Source organism: Sardina pilchardus, chromosome 10 (genome assembly GCF_963854185.1).
Source record: "Sardina pilchardus chromosome 10, fSarPil1.1, whole genome shotgun sequence".
In the NCBI taxonomy this organism is placed as follows: Eukaryota; Metazoa; Chordata; class Actinopteri; order Clupeiformes; family Clupeidae; genus Sardina; species Sardina pilchardus.
In genome coordinates this window covers 4,257,537-4,281,598 of record NC_085003.1, presented here as the reverse complement: position 1 = coordinate 4,281,598, position 24,062 = coordinate 4,257,537, and the positions used below count along the sequence as shown (strand labels likewise).

Sequence of the window (24,062 nt, the reverse complement as noted above, 5' to 3'; positions counted from 1 at the left end):
AAGTGCAATAAGACCAACTGAAAATGAACCCTGCCGTTTTTCTAGGCTGATTTGACATGGAACTACATTCTCATCTGGCGTAATAATCAAGGCAACTTGCAGCTACTGGCACTACTACTGCTTGATGTCTATGGGGACTATTTTCAGATGCTGCGTACGATATCACTGCGCCTATGGTACATTTGCAAGTTGCCTTGAACGCCGATTCTTTGATTGATTCTAAGCTGTTTTGATGTAGGGGATGGGTAAACTGGCGCGCTACAAACATGCTACCAATCAAATGTAATATTAGTAGGACTAGCCTACTTAGACACTTTAGTCATAGGCAACGTTGCCATGTTAATTTGGGCTAGAAGTGCTTGCTTGTGGTGGCGCTCCTGTCCGCTGCTTCTCCCGAATTGTGTTTGGCAAATTTGTTATTGGGGGAAACGCGGAGAAACGAGATGGTCAGTCCTCGTATTTTTTCTTCACGTTTCGGCTAAGTAATATGTTAAAGTCTTCTTCCGTATTGAACAGACGCTCGGCATGTCAGATTGCAGTTGCAGAGTTTTCGAATGTTTTACAACCCAGCTGGTATCCGCTGTTCATTCCGACATATCCCCACTCGGCGGTAGGCCTACCGTAATTTCCCGCATATAGGGCGCATCGTGCATATGCCGCAATACTTTAATTGATGTATTTAAAGAAAACAGAACTGTGTATTAGCCGCCCCCATGTATATACCGCACATGTTCAAAGCGTCTTCATGTCATGAAATGGGCATATTAACCCCTTCAGGCAAGTGGTCACTGCAAATTTAATTTTCACCTGATCACAACATCAGGCGGCACCGAATTCATCATCAATCAGTCAAGCTTTAACCAAAGGCTTGTGTTTAAAAAACAAATAAATTAATTAACAAGCTCTCTTCGTTAGCCTAGGCCAACTGCAATGTATGGAGTGATGTCCGTTCATCTAACACTAAGGTTTTAGTAATGCGAATCATATTAAGCTGCAACAGCTGTAAAGGCAGGGAAATGCATGAAGGAATATCCCGACACTTGTAAAACAACGCAAAACGTCATGGTAAGCAAATCATTATCCCCGAGAATCCAACACTTCATCAAACCTACATTTTAGTAAATTATTATAGCCTACAGTTCAACGTCAATCCAGTCCCAAACAAGGACGAGATAAGCTGATGGCTTAGATTCACGCGATCTTAGACAACTGGTTGTCACTTTTTGTAAACGCAATAGGCTACTTGCAGTCAATATTACACTTGTGATAGCTTCTTGACAAATATAAGAGCCCGTGCTGCTTTTCGATTTATTCAGGCAAACGCCCTTCCATTAACGGAACCCGACATCTCCAGAGGCAGCCTATTGATAGGAACAACGAATGGGAAATAGACAGTGTGTACAATTAGTTTTATTGTCCTATTATTTAAGTCAATGACATCTTGAATAATGTTTAAATCATGACTGAATCCAAAAATGAATCAAAGGAACAATAGGCTACGGGAGAGATTTTAGGCCAACCGCGCCTTTCCAGGATCCCGAAAGAACAGGGATCAGAGCATCGTGCAATGTCCTCAACAAACAATGCAAATAATCATAGGCTATAGCATCAATTCCATTCCCCACATCTTATAAATTAACATATCAATGAAGTTATGATGGGCGTAATACGTTAACAAATCAACTGCAGACGCGTAGCCTACGTGAATTAAATGAAATTAAATGCATTGAAACCAAAACAAAAAGTTGACATAAGTAGGCTAAATTATATTGAACAAGATATGTGTTTTTTATGGTAAACTGGGCCTACATCTCGCTCTCTGAAAAGCCTTCGAATTCTGATGTCTCAGAATCAGAGTGGAAAAGGTGGAGCATTGCACTTGGCAGCCCGGTTTCTTCCACCTCCTCCTTATCACCAGATCCCTCCGAAAAATCGTCGTCAGCCTCGTCGCTTTCTTGGGCAAACAGTGTCTTCTTGAAACTGTTGACGATGGTTTCTGTGGTGACTTTGCTCCAAGCAGTCAGGACCCAGGAGCACACTTCTGCAAACGTCGCCTTCCTCATCTTTCCAGATTGCGTGTACGTGTGAATACCCTCCAGCATCCACTTCTCCCATTCACTCCGGATGTGGATTTTGAAGACGTGGTTGACACCGAGATCTAGGGCTTGCAGCTTGCATGTCAAACCTCCCGGAATGATGGCCAGATTAGTTTTGAGGTCTTTGAAGTGGCTTTTCACTTTGGGTGTAAGGTGGGCAGACATACTGTCCATCACTAGGCCTGCACTGGGGCTAAAAAAGGCTCCAGGTCGGGCACGCCATACCTTGTCTGCCCACTCAATCATTAACTCTTCGGTCATCCAACCCTTCTTGTTGCATTGGACAACAATCCCCCGGGGGAATTTCTCATGGGGCATGGTCACCCGTTTAAAAATCACCATAGGAGCCAGCTTTGTCCCGTCAGCAAGGCAAGCAAGAACTACGGTGAATCTGTTTTTTTCGTTCCCGGTGGTTATGATTTTGACCGTCCTTTCTCCCGCTTCACTCACTGTACGGTTCGGGGGCGCGTCAAAAGTGAGAGGCACCTCATCCATATTCCCGATTTTGGACATGGATAGGCTGTTGTCCGCAATCATCTTTTCAACATATGTTCGGAAGCTCCTGACCTTCTCCTCCCAGTCGTCGGGCAGCTTTTGGCCAACAGTTGTACGCTGACGGACAGATAACTTCTGTCGTCGCATAAACCTCCAGCACCAATGGGGGGATGCGCAAAAGTCGACTATTCCCCGCATCTTCGCTAGGTCAAGCGCTTTCAATCTTATCTGAACTGTCGAGACAGCCATACCTGACTCTCTGATGGATTTCACCCACGACATGAGATCCACCTCCAGCTGTGGGTAACGGCCTGGCTTTCCACGATTAGCTTTCTTTGTCTTTGGAAAACTTTCAAGCTGTGTCGCTTGGGCACGCCATCGTCGAACAAGGCTTTCATCAACACCATAATCTCTTCCTGCTGCTCTATTTCCCTTTACTTTTGCAACTTTTATAACTTCTAGTTTAAATTAGCTGGGACTCGATTAAAAAAATTAATCTAATTAATTAGAGGCTTTGTAATTAATTAATCGAAATTAATCGCATTTTAATTGTATATAAATATATGACCTGAGAACAGTGAGAAGTATTTTTTTTTCACATGGATTTTTAGTATAGCCTACTATTGGATAATGACTGAATACATAGGCCTAAGCTTAAGCAACAAAAATATTGTTTATTAATAAGTCCAACAGACCAGTGCAATTTTTGCCATAAAGTGTAGCAATACCATATTTAGAAATAGTACATTTTCAGAAATTCATGTAGCCTATAGATAGGTAGACCTTCTGTAAACTATAATACTGTGATATCCTGTTACCTTGAGTTGAGTTCATGAAATTGTTGTGTCCCTTTAAGGGGAACTGGGGGGCGGAGTTTACGTGTGTGCGTGTGTGCTTGTATGCGGTTCTGAGTGTGAAGTTTCTTTTAGGTCTATGAAGTGCGGTGGATTACTGTTATAAGCGTGAGTTGTGGCTGTAACAGCAACTCGGTTGCTATTTGTTTAATAAATAAAGCTCAGAGGTTTCCCTCAAGTGTCTGGAGTATCACAATACTTTGTCCACGCTAGCAGCTAGCTGCTTTATGTTTTGCACTGAGGTGATACCTGCGGTGATACGTCCTTGTTGCATAGGTTGCACACAACCATGCTCTTATCTACGCTTCCATCCGTTCGTTTTTTGTAACAACATTTCATCCACGGGGCCAACCAACGCGGTCACATCAGCTTCTTTGTTCATGTTCACTGTGCCACTGTGGTTTGTTTTGTCTGAACCGAACTCCTGCGCGTTACTTGGTGCTCCAGTATAATCGGTCCGTCTGAAACTCATCCAGTGAGAAACGTTCCGCGGTGCAAAAATAAATAGGCATATGATTAAAATGCGTCAATTTTTTTAACGCATTAATGTTTGTGTAATTAATTAATCGTAATTAACGCGCTAAAGTCCCGGCCCTAGTTTAAATCCAGCAGTGTATGACCGACGTCTTTTCTTATTAGAAGTGTCCATGACGGTTTGTTTAGCAGTGCATTTGCAATAATTCTAACGTAGCCTACGATTTCAAACCAGTAGACTAAACAAAGCGCGCATCATAACATAAACACAAACGTAGTTTTAATGTAGCGGCGCTTTTATTAGAATGAGATTTTAGCTTATTTTTTTGGGGGTAGGATATTCGTTGGTCCATGGATTTTTAGGAAATGTTTTCCCATGTAAAAGCCTCACCCATACATAAACCGCATAGCTGACTGAATTTTGCAAAATCAATGCATAAACTGCGGATTATAGTCGGGAAATTACGGGTAGGCCTATTTAACTTTTTTTTTTCAAACAACGTGCCATTCCGACATGAGGTCATTAATAGGCTATTAATGTCATAACTATTAGGCTATCATTAGGCTTACTATGCATGGCTGTAGGCAGCTATGAGGCCACTGAGATCTGGACCTCATCGGTTTTGAAAGCTGGAAATACATGTGTTTGCTAAATATCGGTTGTTGTGCATGTTGCGTTCGCGACTCGGGGAAGTGAAAGCAGTTCTGTAAAGACATTGCAAGTTTTCATGGAGATCATCTGCGCCGCGCCGCGCAGCTGTAGCTGATTGTGAAAGCCGACTGGAAATACATAAGTTTAGAGCGAACGTTTCAACTATGTTTGCCATGGTAGACAAAAACACTCAAATAAAACAATAGCCTAAAAAATAACTGCATGCGTAATGGACACGGCTCTATATCCTAAATAATTTTCGAGGTTCGCCATTTGGTAATATGACCTATCCTTACTGACAATAATTTAGATTGAGCACAACTAAAGTTGCACGAAGGCAAAATACAGTCCTAAAAGCCTATTCTATATAGCCTGGCCAATATTGTAGATGTGCAAAAGCAGCATTTGCGTGCGTGCTTGCCGGTGAGGTGTAGCCTACAAAAATGAGCATAACATCTGATTATTAAAGTATGGCTATAGGATATAAGCTAGAGAAGAGTTGGTTTAAAATTCAAGTGTAGTAAAAAAGTTTGTGCACATCCCCGGTCAAGGTGCAGAACAAGAGTAGGCTAAATCATAAAAAAATGGAAAAAGGTTCGCACACTTGAAATCCTTCTTTTTTGATTTGATTTGATTTTCTTTATCATAAAGGAATGACGTTTCGACCGTGTGGTCTTCTTCAAATTAAAATTCAAGTACGTGCGCTATTTAACCCCTCGAGACCGACTGCAGTCTGCTGACACAGCCAGACGACTCTCCCAACCCATTCATTCGTTTTGGCCGATATAACCCATTCATTCGTTTTGTGCGTATATAGATTCCTGCATGCTGCATTACCGTGACCCTTAGCCTACCTTGTGGATGATTTTTTCTCATTGGAATACAGCAGGACAGGATGCCTTTTATCTAACAAACGCAAAAGCTGAGATTGTTGGAAGGACTAGGCTACTCAACAAACTTGTTTTTCGTTTCTGGGAGATCTCGTTATCGTTTTGGATTGTCGGATTTTTATACTTATTGTTTGGACTTATGGACAATGAACTTTGAGGGGTGGTTGTTAGTGCTTTACAAAGCTTTGTGTTAATAAGTGTCGGTCCTCCTATCCTTCAGCTCACTGCGCGATGCAGTTGCGCATAGTGGCCACGAAGTCATTAACTGTTTACGACACAATACATGATATTTGTGTTTTTCGTTTCTTAGATTTAATGCATGTTTGACATGTAAACAGGCCTTCAGTCCGTTAACTTAAGGCCTTCTTTTGCATGGGGTTGCTCGCATCCGCCCGTAACCTAGGCTATTATGTGCGTAGTGGCTGTATACTCTTGATTATAATAAGAGGCAAATTGTTACAGGACAACTTAAACTGACTTCCCCAATGCTTCCCCGCAGCACATTACATTTTAATATAGGCTAATATAGGATGAACAAAGTCTATGGACTTGCTATATTAAATCCAGTAGCCTAATAATTCTATGTGCCACGTCCGATTTCGCAAGTGATGTAGTAGGCTACGTTTAAACATCGACAAACGTCCGTGAGACTACCCATTTCATGAAGAGCAATTGTCTTGTGCGATCATTCCCCCTCCCCCACACTTGTCTAACCAGTTCACTAGACATTATAGCCTACCTATATGCGGCATTGAGGACGATTGCCTCCCTCCCCCCCCTCTCTCGACAGACACTTCCTGACACTAGGGCTCGGGATCATGACATCAAAACTTCGCGGGCACAGCCACATTGGCAGCTTCACTCCTTAGTTTACTATGGATTACTATGGATTTACTCCCACCTTTTAGTGTGTTCCTGTTACTTAGTTTTTGCCTTCTTGGTCGTATGTTGCTGTGTAGTGGGGTGTATCAGTGCAACCCACGATCGCAAGAGGAAAATAATAATGGTTTTATAATAGTATTGTTTTGTTATAATTTGTCCATTGTTAGAATTTGACATTTATTCTGCTATTGTCCTTAAATTTAGCCATACCATGCTATAGTTATTGTTATTATATAATTAACTGAGTGACTTATTTGATTGCTATTCTCATTTCATTGTTTTATTTCTCATTAGGTTAGTGCTTAATTGATTGTTTTATTGATAATATTGCTATTCTCCCTTTTTGTAATTGTTGACTGTTATTTAATTTGTATTGTTATTTATTTGTATGTCGCTTTGGACAAAGGCGTCTGCTAAATAACCATAACCATAACCATAACCATAATAAATCGCTACTATATTTCTGCTTCTTGTCTTGTGCATCTGAATGAATGGATATTACGTTCAGTGCGCTACCAAATGGCGGCGATATTCCTAGAATGCAAGGCGTGTGCCCGAGCCCTATTATGTAAATGTAAAAATGTGTGTGTGTGTGTGTGTGCGCTGAACCACGAATTCACATATTAACTTTTCTTTTCAGCAGACATCCCAATCATAAAAAAAATCGCAAAACTTTTTAATAAAATAATGACTCTTGTCTTAATGAGTTCCGGAGAGGTTCGTAGAGTAAGTTTTGAACCCCGGTCGCTGACGTGTGATTAAGATGCCTCAACCAGTTACGCCACAGTTTGAGTGTCAATATCCTCGCACTTAGCCAACAAATATAAAGGATTCAGTCAGTCGAGTTCATTTATTCGCGGCATGCACTTGAAACGCCGATCAAAAGTTCTGACATGTTAAACTGACGTTAGTCATTAATTCACCACATGATAAAATGCTGTTATAATGACGCACAGTAGCCCACGGTAGTCTATGTCTATCTCTGAATCAACATGAACATGCATAACGAGATCCATATATTCTAAGTCGCTAGAAACTTCTTTTGCGGAGCTAGGCCTACTAGTCGATGGTTACAATGAATCACCCTCACTGCCCTATCGCATATCTGACCATCCATTGTTACAATGTTACAAAATGCGCGATCTTCTCCATGCATGTAGCCTACGGTTATAAGTAAAGTGACATGATAGGCATGTAGGCCTATTAAAGATATTTCTGTTTATTTTCAGTTGTCAAAAGTGGTGGGGACAAAATCTGTGATAAAGTGCTGGGTAAGCTACCCAGCGTCGCCGGTTAAAATGAACATGCCTCCGTTTTAAAATAGCCTATAGGCCTACACATTTCTAAGTATTACTAGCATAAATGTAGCCTAAATGTCCATCTTGTCCATCTCTTTCGTCTTCGCCTTGACAATAATAGCCTATTCACGGAAATGCGGTCTTGTAACCGTAATGAATTAATGAATTAATCTAAGGTTGCCTATCGAGTCTTTCAGGTTGAATTGAAGGCTTCTAAAACCATTTTCATTAATTTCAACAATGGTTTATTGAAACGTCGTTTGATTATAATTTCGCCAGTCATCACCTTCATTTTAATGATTAAATGAGACGGATATGCGGAGCATTTCTCTCCCTCTCCATTGACCAAAACGTTGCTCTGGCATCTCTGCTGGACTGACTGAGTTATAGGCTACGTCGAGTGAGAGAGCCAGCTGTGAGGTAGGCTGTAAAACAGGCCTATTCAACTAGCGGCCCGCGGGCCAGATGTGGCCCGCTTCAAATTTCCTGTGGCCCGCGTGTCTCGTCATGAGAATGAACTCGCTTTGACGGGTGTGCATAGATCTTCATATGATTGGCGAGTAGCGCACTGTTGACCCGCCCCTATTGGCCAGACTAATTCTTCCAGTTATCTTCACTCAGAGAACACAGCACATCACTACACAAACTGACATTTCCAAATGTGTAACTAGTTTTAAATGTTATCATTAAATGTTGATTAAATTACGATTTCTTACCGCCAAAGATTCTAAACCTCGAGCGTGCGAAAATCAAAAATGTTACAATCATACCCGGTCTCCGTTCCTCCGAGCCCTCGGGAAAGTTAGTGAAGGAGCTGTGGTTTGTAGAGAATTGCCTCTTGACTTTATATTCCTTCTTTACAGCGATGGATTCGTTGCACAAGAAACATTAAAGTCTCGTAGGCCTACTTGTTGCAGAGGGTAAAATGAACGATTCTCGTTGTCAATTAGACGTTTCTTTAGACAGAGCCATCTTCACTCCACTCGGTCGTGGGAATGTTATTGTTTGTGATTTGCGCAGGCTCGAAGTTTAGAATCTTTGGCGGTAAGAAATCGTGAAATAGATAAACAGAGGTAGAGCTGGCATTATTTTTTCTTTGAATTCAATGCTAAGTATATTTGAGAGATTGGCGCTGTAGGCTACTGTGTGTGTTTGAAACACTTATGAACCTAATTATCTTGAAGTAGGCTAGTTAAATCAACACTGCAATTTTTCCCACTGATGCATGTGCATGATATGGCAGCTATCAGACATCAGATATGAAATAGGCCTACTATGGTTAGCCTGGGTGTTTTCAAATACTTGTCGGCTAAAGTCTGTGTGGCAGCCTATCACCTGTCTGAGAAGATTTTTTTTTATGGATATGGATAATAGGCTATGTTCTTAGTTTCTATGCCAGTGTATAAAATTCAATTGAATTGAACTGAATTTTACTCTGATTTTATCAAATATTGTTGGATACAATTATTTTGCGGCATCTTATTTTATGCGGCCCCTGAAAACCCAGTGATTTTTCCATTCGGCCCTCTTGGTACTGAAGTTGAATAGCTCTGCTGTAAAACATTCGAAAACTCTGAAACTGCAATCTGACATGCCGAGCGTGATGTCTCTTTTCTCCGCTTGTTACCAGCGCGGTGTCTTCGGGTTTTTCCGTGTTTTCCGGTATGAGCCGAACCTTCATTTTATTAGGGCGGTCTTATGTTGCCCCCTTGCGGTTGCAAAGTCCCGATGCTTCGGGATTCCCGATGTGCGGGAAAGAAAGGAGCATTCTCAACCTGTACCATCTGTAAGGCCTCAGGGTTGATATAGAAATTAAACGTCAATCAGTTTCTTTAGCGTTTGTGTAAACAGTTTGGTTGAAATCTTTAATCAGATTAATTTCAATCCGATTGAAAAAAAAAAAAGCGTGCATATAAATGCGGCTAGTGAAATACGGATGTGGCACAGAGTCAAAGTGACCCAGTAATGATATCCCTGTGTTTTCTTTTAAGGAATATCCTTCTCATGGAAAGAAGTTTTGTATCCTGTGAGGATTTGGTGTTTGGGAGAATTTCACTCAAGGGTTTCAATCCTGAGGTTGAGGTAATGTTTCATTTTTTTCTACTTTTATTTTTTTCTTTGCGATTAGATTAACTGTCCAGTGTTTCCCTTAGAATTACATGTTTTGTGGTGGTAGCTGCACATTCTGTGTGTGTGTGTGTGTGTGTGTGTGTGTGTACTAATTTAAGTAAACAGAAAAAGACTAAATGTTTCTGATTATTTGTTCATAATAGCACACATTAAACAGATGTTACTGTTACATTATTGATACATTTTACATTTACATTTATTCATTTAGCAGATGCTTACTGTATACTCATTTGTGAGTCACTTTGAACAAAAGTCGTGAAATTTCACTGCTATTTACGCCCCTGATTGAAGTCATCAGTCAATGAACCTTGTCCTGACCCACTCTCAATTCCAGTTGACCCTTCGCTATGTCCCGCCCATCAAACTCAGATTTTTGTCGGGTTTTTATGGGATATGAGATATGAAATGGACGGGCAAACTACATGTGCAGTTGTGGTCATAAGTTTACATACACATGCTAAAGTTGACTGAAAAGTTAGCTCTAAAACGGATAGTTCCGCTCCTTGATTATGATCGGCTGAATCGCGTTTAATTCCAGCACGAACACACACCTTGACCGCATTTCGTTCTTTAATAATGCGCTACCACAACTCGTTGTTGCATAAACACACACCTTGACCGCATTTCTTTCTATAGTAATGCACTACCACAACTCGTTGTTGCATGGCAAACATTCATGGCGAAAAGCTGAGCTTTCCAGCATTGTTCAACAAACTAGAAAGCTAGTACAGCTTTATTCACTAGTAAAGCAAATAGTGCTCTAGAAATCACTTTCAAGTTAGCATATTTGTTTGTTGCCTTATGTTTTCAATAGGGTTAGTTGGGTATTGTTTGGCTTGTATCCAATACAGGTGCTAATACTTTCAAAACAGTACTGATGCCTTATTTGGTGCTTCTTTTTTAGTATTTAAATTACTCCAACATTAGCCTAAATAATTGAATTGATAAGATTATTTAAATAGCTTTGATTAATGACACAGAACATGTGTAGAGTGTTATTATTTTGAATCCAGTTCTGTTAAAAGTGCAGAAAGGGATTTCACAGGAAGTAGAGTTTTGTGTTTAGGTTTTAAATTTATTAGCAGACACTTTTGTGCAAAAAAACCCAACATATTTTATGTTTAACCAAGCGTAACCTGCGTTGTGTTGAACCACTGCGGTTCAGCCATGCACACCCCCGGACGCGAACTCGCGACACAGCAGCACCTCGGATCGGGAGTCGAGCCTGCTAACAATCCAGCTAAAAGCCCAGGCCCTGTATTTCTCATGTCTGTGCTCACAGGATCCTGTTAAACGGTTGAATGGGAAAACACAAATCGTGTATCTTTATCATCATGGAAAACTGAGTGTGCATGAGAAGTCTCATAATGTTTGTTCAAATGATGCATTAATTGGTTTTGTATCTGAAAGGGGTGTTTAGCGATGCTATGTGTTCTTATACAGAAATTGATGAGTGCAAGAAGTCAGAACGTTAATGCTGAAGAGGACATGTCCAAAATGGACACCGATATAACTGATGAAGAAATGGCAACAAGGTAAGCAGTTCATTTTAGATGCATTATTGCTATTATTATTATTATTATTATTATTATCTATCTATTAATGCAAGGACCGTCTGTCTGTGTGTCACTCTGTCTGTTCCACGCATAACTCTCGAACCACTCATCATACTGACCTCAAATTTGACACATGTATTGCTAATTACATGTGTGAGTGCAGTGCAACGTTTGGTCGTTTATGGACAAAAAATGACACATCATTAAATTAAACAAAATACAACTCTACCGCAATCCCACAATTCTACCGCTCTACGTACTCAGCCATTCCCCTTCTCACTTACTCCAGCATAGAAATAAAGCCCATTTCGCTGACAAACTCACATATTGCCATTCATGGAAATTACGATGTCTCACTGAAACAACGGACCGTTTCAAGATTGTTGATCTTGGATTTACAGGCTGAGTCCGACACACATGCACCCATGTTGGTAAGCAGACTGTTAACTCATTGGCTGCCAGCCATTTTCAGTGCAGAGCGCTGCATACTGCCAGACGTTTTACAGCATTTTGACTGTTTTTCCAAGCTCCACCGAACGGTGAGCTATATGACTATGTAAACACCGAAGGTACCAAATGGAAGAGTAGACTCTCTTTCACCAGGAAAAAACGGTTTGTTTCTATCGTTTTCCGTTCTTTAGTAATCGTCAGTAGAACATGGGTTAGTTTTGCTAAAAACACCTGTTTTTGACCAAAAAATTGAGAAAACGATCTTTTTGTGAAAATCAACTTTTTAACGTTAGTGTTTCAGTAGTATGTCAACCACGATTGCACTGTTATCTCGTCAATCTCGTCAAGGTTGCTAGGGACTGATGGTTGCTATAGACTCTGAACAGGACGGTAGACCTAGCAATCTAGCACTAGCAAAGTTGTTGTTAGTCTATATAGCAATATCCAATGTAAATGGATCATACCGTTCACGTGTTTTCCATCCTTGATGTAAGAAGTAAGCATATTTATTCCCTGCACCGCGTGCCAACAGATCCACTGTGGTCGATCTTCAGTGTGTTAGCTTGTTGTATGTCTCTGCATGTGCACTCTGCAGGCAGATACTAATCATCCACTGGCAAGGCCATGTTGTGCGGTTAGCTTTAATTTTCCAACAACAGCAAAAACGCACAGGTATGTAATGTGTCTAATATTGCCATTAGCTGCAACTCAAACGCCTTTCCCCTTCACTTTTTCACTTTGCAAAGTCAGTAAGAACCGCTACTAACTGCACGGGTCTGATTCTACATTCGCCAATCTAACATGCATCAACGTCATTGGGAAACACGTTTCTTTGAAAACATTGTTTGAACGGGCACTGCACTAGTTATTGTTAATTTCTTGTGAGAAAGCACAACTCATAATAACCCACAAAGTGCTTAATAGGTCCCACCACTATAATCTACCATTGTTGTGGTTATACGTCTGTAAGTAAATGGCAGTATCTTGGAGTTCATATGCAATTACTACTAATGTTGAAATGTAAGGATGAGATTTACTTCTGTATAATAATAAACTGAATATCTTTCATGTGTGGTCAAAAATAGGAATAATAAGACATCACCTTGGGCTCTGGGAAACATTGACATGTTACAAAATACTGAAGTGCCCATTTCTATTTCATTTCTCTGCATTGGCTAAATTGGGTTATGGGATTTGCAAAACGGCCGGCAGATTTTGAAAATAGACAACTGAAATAGTCCTACCCTCTTTTCTCCAACGCTGGCCCTAACTCCACCCATTCGAAGAACATGTGCGAGCAAAAGTTCAGATGCGCGAGAGCGAGCCATGCTAGGCTCTCGTGACAGGGGTAGAGCTGTAGAAGGTGTTAGAGTATGACCATACTGTCCATAATGCTGCTAGGTGGTTTTAGATATTCAAGCCCTGATTCCACAGATGATTGACGTGTTTAATTTCCATTTCAGTGCTTCCAACTCAGTGGCTGTAAGTGGGTTAGGAATAGGATTTCAAGTGATTTTGCAAAAATGGCCAAAAAAGAGAATTCCATATCCTACCTTTTAAATGAAGCCCAAATACTGACTCTTCAGAACAAACTTCATCTTAAATCTCTTCACTCCAATTATATACTGTTAATTTGTCTGGATCATAACAAGGAAACTGAAATATTGCAATTTGACACTGTAGAATTCGTTCTCTAAAGGTGCAACAAATCACCAAACCCACAGATTGCATCAGATTTCTGGGTCTATACCAAGCGGAGGGTTGTCATTGTGAACCGAGAACATAATTAATCATGATCTTAACTTCGACAACCATGTAAAAGCCATCACTAAATCAGCCTTTTTTATGTTAAAAGCATTGCTGGACTTAAACGTTTTATGTTACAACATGACTTGGAAAACACTCCTAACAGGCCCTCCAAAAAAGACTGGCAAACAGTTTCAAGTCATACAGAACACTGTTTCAAGGGTTCTCACAAAATCCAAAAGATCTGACCATATCAGCCACACTGGCGCCCTGTAACTTTTAGAATTGATTTTAAAGCAATGTTGCTTGTTTCTAAAATTACTAAATGGGCTGGGTCCAAAGTACTTGTGAGAGACACCAGGCAAATGTATTGTATATTGTTATTGTAGATGTTTCTGCCACAGCAGTATTTTCCTCACCAGGTGGCAGAGCTGCGGTGAGCATACGCCACCCTGGCAGTTGATCTAAGCCACTGTTGTCATGCTGTCGCTCTTGACTAAGATATGACAACCAGATAGTTTTCTATTTTGGCAAAAGTGTTTCAGTGGGAGAAATACTGTATACTGTTCCAGTGTATTGATGTTTCCAGTGTAAAGGTGTTTCTGTGGGCACGGCCACACACCTCTGGCTGTCTGTCCTTTGTACACTGCTTCCTAGCCATGGAGAGAGGCATTTGTGGTTATGTTGTGTCTGTGGCTCACCTTACTATGGGCCCTACTACTGAGATCAGGAAACATGCATGCCAGTGCTGACCAGTGCTGACTGTCCACTGTGAGTCGCCTGTGTCTGTCCCAAGTGGTTGGACATGGATATGGTGACCGTTCAGCGAAGCTTGGAGTCTGTGCATGCACAGTAGTGGCACATTTCTACTGCGGCCCCGGGCCGGCCACAGGCTTTACCCCGGTCTTAAACACCGGTGCTTAGCCCCAGTGCTGTATTTCCACTACCGAGTTAAACACTGGGGTTTTACGTGAACTTGGAATGTTTACTATACCAACGTAATAGCCTACGTAAATTTCCTGGGAGAGATGCATATCGCCGTCTATCATAGGAGAAGTAACCTCCGACATTAGTGCTGAAACTAAAAAGTAGCCTATGCCCACATAATATTAGCGGTAAATGGTTCTGCATAACGTTGTCATAAAGGCTGACTGTAGCAGCCCCTCAACTCGGAATAAACAGGATTGGGAGTGTTTCCATACGGGTGTACTTTGTTTCAGACGATTGTGCATAGCACCCAGTGGCGGAACAACTGCACACAGGGCCCTGGGGCAGAGATGGTTGATGGGCCCCCCTCCCCATACGTCCCCCCCCCCCCCCCCCCGCTCAGCCCCCCAACACGCATCATAACATTTGAATGATAACACAAATGTGACACAAGCAACTACAGTAATGCAAATTGCTTATGTATTATTTTATATTTTGATCAATTGTGATATTGATATTGATAAATGGTGCAGTCACTTTAAGAAGAGTCTGAACGGTTCTCATAATGCCCTTTTGCAGGTCATGCTCCAGGCTGAAGGCTCTACCAGCTGTAGCTCGTTTGATTGCACCATATTGATATCACAATATTTGTATTATTACAAGCAGCCTTCATTTGTTGCTTTGAACCTGGTAGCCACTTAGCTATCTGAGTGGAATGCATTCACAAGAATAGTCTAATTTGTGACTCCATTCTCCAGATGGTAAAATAAGGCTAGCTAATAAATAAATTGGCTAAGTTACTCACAGTGAGTGCAGCCAATGTAAAATAGTCTTCTTACCAACCTCAGCTTACAAATGGTCAATCACTGGAAACCTGATCTGCCACCTCCTTTAGCCTTCCCTCGTCTTTGCTGCCATCATCATTAGCCTACCTTTCTTAAAACGATTTTTATGGCAGAAGATGTCAACAATGACAAGCTAGGTGGAACCTGCCTCATAGCTGTTTTCAAATGTTCTGCACATTTTGCGATAATCTTGCCGAATTTCGGACGGTAACGGACATCACGTGAAGCAGCCACTTACTGTTCACATCTTATTTAGAATTTCCGTAGTTAGCTGGGCAGATGACACCTAAATAAAGGCTATGCGGTCTGACAGCGGAAGAGTGAAGCTGGAACCTGCCTCTCTGTCTCTACTGCATGCTCATAATTTCGTTCCAAATTATGCTTTAGTTTGTAGAAGTCACGAGCATTGAGAGAGCCCACAAAGTACAGTAGGCTATAATGATCTTTCTCGTTTGATCGATTATTGGAATTGTCATTCATAAAAACGATAGATTATGCGTTAATTGTGTGAGAATGATCCGGGGCTGATGCTTGGCATAAGAACAAGTTATTACCAACATCCCGTAGCCTAGTCCAAGCCTATAGCCTACGTTGTTCACTACAATGGAATTTTGATGATGACGTTCAACAAGTCTTCAGATATCATACCCATCATGCACTGCAGTTGTTAAAAAATTACACAAACATGATTAAACAAATACAAGCCTTAACAACATAGCTTAGGCTATCTTAAAAGAACATGACTAACTATTACATTACAAGACAGCTTGTATTTCACTGGTATTTTTTGAGTCATGACTCCCACCATGATAAAATAGTAGATCTAAAATGCTAGATATATAAATAGGCTAGCCACGTATGTAATGCAATTATGTGTGATGTACGCTACAACACGTTCGGTGAGAGTAAAAATTGTAATTCGGGGAGATTGAGTTCGCGTGCAGTACGAAGTGCAAAGGGCCCTTTGAGCCCTCGGGAAGGGCCCGGACCCAGGGGCAGCTGCCCCGCCTGCCCCGCCTATAGCTCCGCCCCTGATAGCACCAACACTGCAAAGCCATCGATATCTCAAAGTTGCGACACTACCATTGACTCCCGTGTACAAACAATGGCGGCACTTCCGGGAACTATTCCATTGAGAATGAATGAATATCTAATAAGATTTTTCTACATGACTTATAGTCGTGTGCATAATAATGCATTTTCATTAGGGGTGCAACGGATCGAAAAAGTCACGGTTCGGATCGTTCCTCGGATCAAGAGTCACGGATCGGATCATTTTTCGGATCAGCAAAAAAAAAAGACAAGACAAGACAAATAAACATAGTTTTGTCTTTGACGGGATGTTGTAACGTGGCTCAAGCACTTTCAGCATGTGTTTTAAGTAGGCTAGTGATGTCACGATACCAACATTATTGTTTCGATACCGATTCTAAGTCAAGAATGACTTTTTCGATACTTTTTTACAATTTTAGTTGATTTGATGTTTAATCACCAGTACCCTTATATTGAATATTGTGTGATCATTCACACCAGTGGCCGTCCAAGATTCTGCTTGACCCTCCGCACACAATCTGCATAATTACTAGTAGCTACAAATGTTTAGTCATTGTGTACTGATTTAGCATATCTTTAATGTGGTGTGTAGGAGTGCGCATAGGAGGTGTGTGTAATTGAGTCCCTGTCGCTTTAAGAAATACGTGAGGGTAATTAGCCTTCAGTCTCACGTTTTCATTCTTGTGAAAATAAGTTGGATATAGTGATATGTGGATGCAATTCGTTGCTTTCTATGTCATTAGATAAAATACATGTTAATAATACTAACAAGTCGAATAAAATCTTTCTGGGATCATAAAAGAGATGAGTGTCTTGCAATGCTCCTTTATGATTTTAGTGAGCACAAGCTATCTCCACAGATGTACAAGTTAGCCAAGGTTGCGTAGCTTATTGCTGACATTGAAGCCTAAATGACCTAAATATCATAGCATGGGTAGGTGCGCAACAAACTTGAGAGATGTAAGTGTGCACAAATGAACTTGATATTAGGCTATTATTGTGTTGCTACTGTGCAGCCACATCAGAACTTAAACTAGCAGCCATGTATTGCTGGTTATGGCATGACCGCTAATAACGTGTGTGAGAGCAGAAAAGACGCGCAGGCAGGCTAGGGGAGCAGAACCTACGGCTCTGTAGGGAGGGACTAGAAGCATGCCTTCCTTGTGGACACGCATGTTACTTCAAAAGAACACACGGACATTATTATTAATAATTATTATAAATCAATCCGCGGATCATGTGTGTGCCGAACCGAAGATACTGATCCGAACGGATCACGGATCAATGATGATCCGTTGCACCACTAATTTTCATTGAGTAGTATATGTATGTGGAAATGCAGTTTATAGTAATTTTCATCGAGTATTTACCGTCAATATTAATGCGATCGCTGCTGTCAATCCCGTAGTAAACCAGGGACCGAGGGAACTACTGAGTCTACCCACTAACCACGTGACCGCTCTAATCTGGCTTTAACATGGAAGTCAACGGCTGTCGCAACTTTGAGATATCGATGGCTTTGCAACACCGTGAAAACTTAAAAGGAGAATAACAAAGGCAATTTAGCCTGATACAAAAATAATGTCTTTACCAAGCATGCAAGCTAGCAACACATTCATAACAACATTAGCAGGCAACAACCATTACATGAAATGAATCTCATTACCATTTACGTAAACATATACAATTAATTCATATGAAATAGTACATTACAATGTACTAGTACATTATATACATACCTCGCTCCGCATAACAAGGGGTGCTAAAGAGTGGTGATCCAGGGAAGGCTGTTGCCATTAACTTAACTCGGACGTTGGAGAACTAGCTAGCAACTTAGTGAATTATTCTCAACTTATTACTACCTAAACAAATCAAGCACTGACTCAAAAAGGGGTGACCAGGAATGCTGCAAAGTGGTATTTAACACTTTAAAGAACACTTTAGTTGAAGGTTATAGTAATATTTCCCGTGCTCTTGCTGTAGACATGATCTTTTTAACACTAGAAGCGCCAAGCGCCGGTCATTTGACCGCTGGCGCGTATTACTAGAAGCGCTGTGTAGGTTTGACCTAGATATATCTAGAACTGCCGGGCTGTGGTCTTTTGACCGCAGTGATTACAAAAAAAAAAAAATCTTTTCACTCGCTTAAATTCCAGGACCCTACGTTCACGACTTTTCCTAAATACGCGTGTTTTATCACCCAGAGTTTTTACATGATCAAAAGCACACCGGTACAAGCTAGTTTAGAGCTATTTTGCGCTCACTTATGTGACACTATGTTGTCTCACTTTCGGCCATGTTTGTCCAGGCTGCTATTCTCTTTTCTCAAAATGTCAGCTGTTAACCCTATGAGCCCGACGGGCGCAAAGTGCGTCAAAAAACACACCCATTCTTCTTTGTTACATTGCTCCGCGATTATTAGTCACAGCGAGATAGACCTATACTGCACGAAAGAGCAGAACCTGGGCTTTCCAACGAGACTAGACACTTGTCTATACGATCAAGTATGAAAATAAAATAAAATCATGAAGTTAAATCAAAGTATATCATATTTACAGTCTATATTGCTCTGCATTCACCCGCGCATCCAGAACTCTCGCTTGATTACTCGCTAACCCCGCATTGCAGAGACATGACCCGCATATTAAATGAAAGAGGAGAAGCAGAGCTTTCCATTGATACCAAACACATCGATCCTTTAGTATTATAAAAACAAACGAAGTGACAAACAAATAATAATGTCATATAGCTTCGGCTACCATTACTCTCGTTTGATTTACTCGTGTAACCACCATCAGAAAGATATGACACGCATGTCAGATGAAAGAGGAGAGCTAGAGCTATCCACAGATACCAAATACAACATTCTATGCCATAAAACAGACGAAGTGACAGCAAAATAATAACTTAATTTAGCTCCACTTACCCCATGTTTTTGTGTGGCATAATAGCTATGTTCATAATCCAACGTTATCATGTGTTTCTCTATGGCAAGTCACATTCATAATACGGTTTTGAGCAAACTCCTGTATGGTATCCAATTCAAGATTCATATTGCATCCAAATTTGTTTGACAAATAAACACTTTTTTTGCGTTTACTTTGTTCATTGCAATGCAGTAAAAAAAGATTATAGAGAATCATCATCTGTGCACGTCATGTGTGCTACCAGGCAAACAAGTCAGGTCAGATCAGCTAGTGTCACAAATATGGAGCGCAAAAAGTGTCAAAAAGTCATTTCTCAGCACTAAATAAAAATTGCCATTTATTTCTGGAAGGCACACACCACTTATTTCAGTAAATTGCTCAGCCCCACAGTATACCTCCACCATGGTTCTTATATTGCCATTTTCAGGACAGTCAGGCCTACACAACCATGCAAGTCATGTCGAGCTGTCAGCTTGCTGTGGTGAGATACACGTCATAATGTAAGAATTTGTGTAGTATGCTTTTCAAATGTTTATTATTTAAAAATCTAAATCAAATCAATGCAAGTATTTATACATGTTATTGTGGCAGATCTGGGTAGTCTAGACTGTGCTGATAATATGTAGCATGTGTGAATGGCACTTACAATGACCAGGATAAATGCCTCTAACTAGAGGTAGTGAAAATGCCCTTAAAACAGCTTAGGGCTCATAGGGTTAATTCAATTAAATTCAATTCAAAAAACTTTATTTATCCCCGAGGGGCAATTTCTCTGTGCAGGCATAGTGACATATAAGACATAACACAACATAAGACGGGGGGGGGGGGGGGGTGGTGTTAGTCCCAGGAGAGGGAGGAGGGGGCTGGGGGCATATTTGAGTTCAAAAGGCGAATAGCCTCAAAGATAAAGGTCGCCTTCCTCCTGTTAGTCCTAGCAAGAGGACAGCGCAGACGCCTGCCAGAGGGCAGCCATTCAAAAACTCCATGTAGAACATGAGTAGAGTCTTCCAGGATAGAGTTGGCTTTTCTTAGTGTAGCCTTATCATGCAGCGATGTAAGTGGGCATGAGTGTAAGATATTCCAGTCAGCGTACACGTTTTAAACTTCAAGTCAACAGCCACGTTTATTGTACGGCGCATGCGTACATACAGAACTACGGGTAATGCGTTAGGACAGAACAGACTGTAGCAAATCAAACCCAATACATTACATCTCCCTTCTTACAAAGAAAAGCATATACATAAAACATAACTCAGAAATACTGCTGTATCATTAAATATTCTTATTTCATGTCAAATGAACCTTGACATCTACTTTCTATTCGGTTCAGTGTCTTAAGTAAACAGTAACAAAACATTCAATGCTTTAATACTTTAAAACTTTAAAACTTCAACTGTTGTTTACTTCCATAGGTGCCTTTACCACACCTTGACCCTCACTAACTTGTAGTAACTCAATAAGTCAGTCTGTCGGGCGGCTCAACAGCTCTGCCCCGCCTACTGATGTACAGTTGATGTCGATTTTTATTTTTAAAGGCCAGTTATTTCATGGATCCAGGACACTATGCACCCTGATAAAATCCCCTTGGCCTTTGGAGTTAAAATAACCCCACATCAACACTATACCTTCACCATACTAAGAGTTTGGCATGCTCAATGTCAGTTATTAGCTGTTAGCTAATTCGCTGGTTTGAATTGCATTGAGCTCAACAGCTAACAGCTCATAACTGACATTAAGCATGCCAAACTCTTAGTATGGTGAAGGTATAGTGTTGATGTGGGGATATTTTAATTCCAAAGGCCAAGGGGATTTTATCAGGGTGCATAGTGTCCTGGATCCATGAAATAACTGGCCTTTAAAAATAAAAATAAAAATCCTCTATGGGAATTTAACATGGGCGTTCCAATACTTATGACCCCCTATATTTTAAGGAAAACATTTATTTATTTACAATACATTATCCATTCACAAAGAAAATTGATGTCATTAAAGGTTGAATATTTCCTAATCTTTTCATTTAAAGCATTAAGATCAATTTCCAAAAGATGATTTTATATTAAACTTTAAGCATGTGTTCCAATACTTTTGGAGTTGACTGTAGATATACTTTATTCATCCTCAAGGGGAAATTACAGTGTTCCAGCATATATTTATACCTGACTATACCTGACTACTTTATTTTTTATTTGATATTCTCCTTTATTTTCATTCTGTATTTTCATTAGGTTATTGCTTGAATTGATATGGTTTATTATTGCTATTGATTACTGTAATGTTTATTTGCTATTCTTCTTTATTTTCATTCTGTATTTTCATTAGATTATTGCTTGGATTTATATGGTTTATTATTGCTATTCTACCTAATGTAGTCTGACCAACTTTTTAAATTGTTCACTGTTAAATTTAATTATTGTATTGTTTTTATTTGTATGTCGCTTTGGACAAAAGTGTCTGCCAAATCCCATACAGTAGTGATAATGATAAAATAATAATAAAACATATTTTCTCTATTCTTTTTCGTCCTTGTAGGTATGCAGATTTAGTCGACAGCATAAAAAAGAAATTTGCCATGAAACGTGGGCATTCAGTGTTGGAGGATGATGTTAGTCCAGAGGAAAAAACAAAGAGAGCCTTTCAGAAGCCAAAGGATTGAGATGACATCTGAAATTTTTGATGTGTTATATTATCAAACATTACCATATTTGCCTTTTTATAAGTGTGGCCATTTTATTTCTGTGGGCCTGTTTTGTTATTAAATTGTTTGTTTGTTTTTGTCTAATAAAAACCCCCACATAACTCATAACATCTGTTTGTTTGTTTGTCATATACTGTATACTCATTTTGTAAATAAAGTGACGCGAAAAGAAAAGTAATGACAATTACAGATGTGAAATTGTGTCTGTTTAACACAATGGAAGTCTAGGTCAAGTGTGTAATCAAGCTACAGTGTACATCTCAACTCACAAAATTCAGAGTAATACTTCAACTAAACCTCTGTTGTGTTATACAGGCGCAGGTCTATCTCTGAAGGATAATTTTCACATTACACGGTCATTAATATTATCGTATTCAGTTAAAGGCGCTCTAAGCGATGTATTTTTTCAGCAAACATCTCCTCACCATCCTCTAGCTGCTTGTCCCCTGAATACACCAGCCCAGGCTACAAAGACCGCAACAAAAACAGACTGGTGCTGCCTGGACCATGAGTCATGACAAACTTTTCCAGCCATTCACAGACGAGATACACCTTCAGGAGAGTTTCAATTGCTCAGGAGGGAGGGGCAGGGAGGAGCAAGCCAACTAGCTCTGTTTTGTCATCAACAGATAAGGCATTTCCCAACATCGCTTAGAGCACCTTTAAATGCTCGATCATTGCTTTTGTATGTGTGTGGACTTATTTTTTTCTAGGTGAAGTGCACCAAAATTGATCATGTGTTCCTGTGTCAAGACATACAGAATCCTAAAGAGCTCTTGTTGGGTGTGGCTAATGCAGTATACATACCAGAGTTGTTCATCTTTGGGAGCTCCACGTGCCTACCAAATTTTCTGTGTTTAAGAAGGTAAATATTAGGAAAGCTGCTGGCCCTGATGCCGTCTGTGGACGCACACTGCACTATTGAAATTTCACTCAAAGACTGAGATAATTGTCAACAAGGGACAACAGAGAATCCATTTACTGAGAGTGCTAAACTATTTCAGCATCTCTAAAACTATCTTGGGAAACTTCTACCAGTCATTTATTGAAAGTCTGCTAACTTTTTAATTTGAGTGTTGGTTTAACAGTTTGTCAGTCAAGGACAACAACAGTCTAAGCAACATTGTGAGGATATGTTCAAAGATCGCTTGAATCCAATTTAAGAGCCTAAATTCACTGTGGAACAGAAGGCTAGAAGTATTATCAGCCAGCCTGATCCAAGAGCTGTGTGAAGAATTCACCTTAATGCCCTCAGGAAGGCGCTATCTCTCAGTCACTCTTTTATCCCTGCAACCATCAGGTTATTAAACAAGTAAAGTCAAGAGGAGGTATAGAGCTTTCCAGTTGGGCCTGGTGCTCCCAGGTGCTCCCAGGTGCTGTTTACCACTGACAGTGCAGGATGTGATGTGGGTTGAATGTGGGTGTTTGTGTGACTGCTGAAATTTCTGCCTTCTTTTTTCATGATATTTTAGTCTTTTTACCCTTTATTTATTCTATTTATTTATTGAGACCAGGTAGGCTACTGTGAAACTGAATTGCCCAATTTTTGAATTGCATTGAGCTCAATGAGAAAGAAACCAGCTAATTAGCTAACAGCTAATAACTAACATAAAAGCATGCCAATCTCTTAGTATGGTGAAGGGTATAGTGTTGATGTGGGGTTATTTTAATTCCAAAGGCCAAGGGGACTTTATCAGGGTGCATAGTGTCCATAGGATCCATGAAATAACTGGCCTTTAAAAATAAAAATCCTCTATGGGAATTTGACATGGGCGTTCCAATACTTATGACCCCTGTATTTTAAGGAAACATTTATTTATTTACAATACATTATTCATTCGCAAAGAAAATTGATGTCCTTAAAGGTTGAATATTTCCTCATTATTTCATTTAAGGCATTAAGATCAATTTCCAAAAGATGATTTTATATTTAACTTTAAGCATGTATTCCAATACTTTTGGAGGGCACTGTATGTTCTCTTTGTTCTTTGTGTTTTATAATATTTTAAACGGTTCTATGGTTATCATGTAGGACCGTTATGATGCCTGGAATGTGTCAATATAATGTGTTGTGTCGGATGGTGGGGGTACG

General features: G+C 40.2%; 1 protein-coding gene across 1 annotated transcript in view; it reads left to right on the top strand.

Moving 5' to 3' along the window:
- The window catches only part of mphosph6 (M-phase phosphoprotein 6), a 28,638-nt gene extending 6,560 nt beyond the window's left edge, over positions 1-22,078 (top strand). The window contains exons 3-5 of the mRNA XM_062547306.1: positions 9,633-9,723; positions 11,215-11,306; positions 21,805-22,078. Of these exons, the coding sequence (XP_062403290.1) occupies positions 9,633-9,723; positions 11,215-11,306; positions 21,805-21,928 (307 nt within the window). The 3' untranslated portion in view covers positions 21,929-22,078. The remainder of the gene's footprint in view (positions 1-9,632; positions 9,724-11,214; positions 11,307-21,804) is intronic.
- The last annotated feature ends 1,984 nt before the right edge of the window (positions 22,079-24,062 follow it).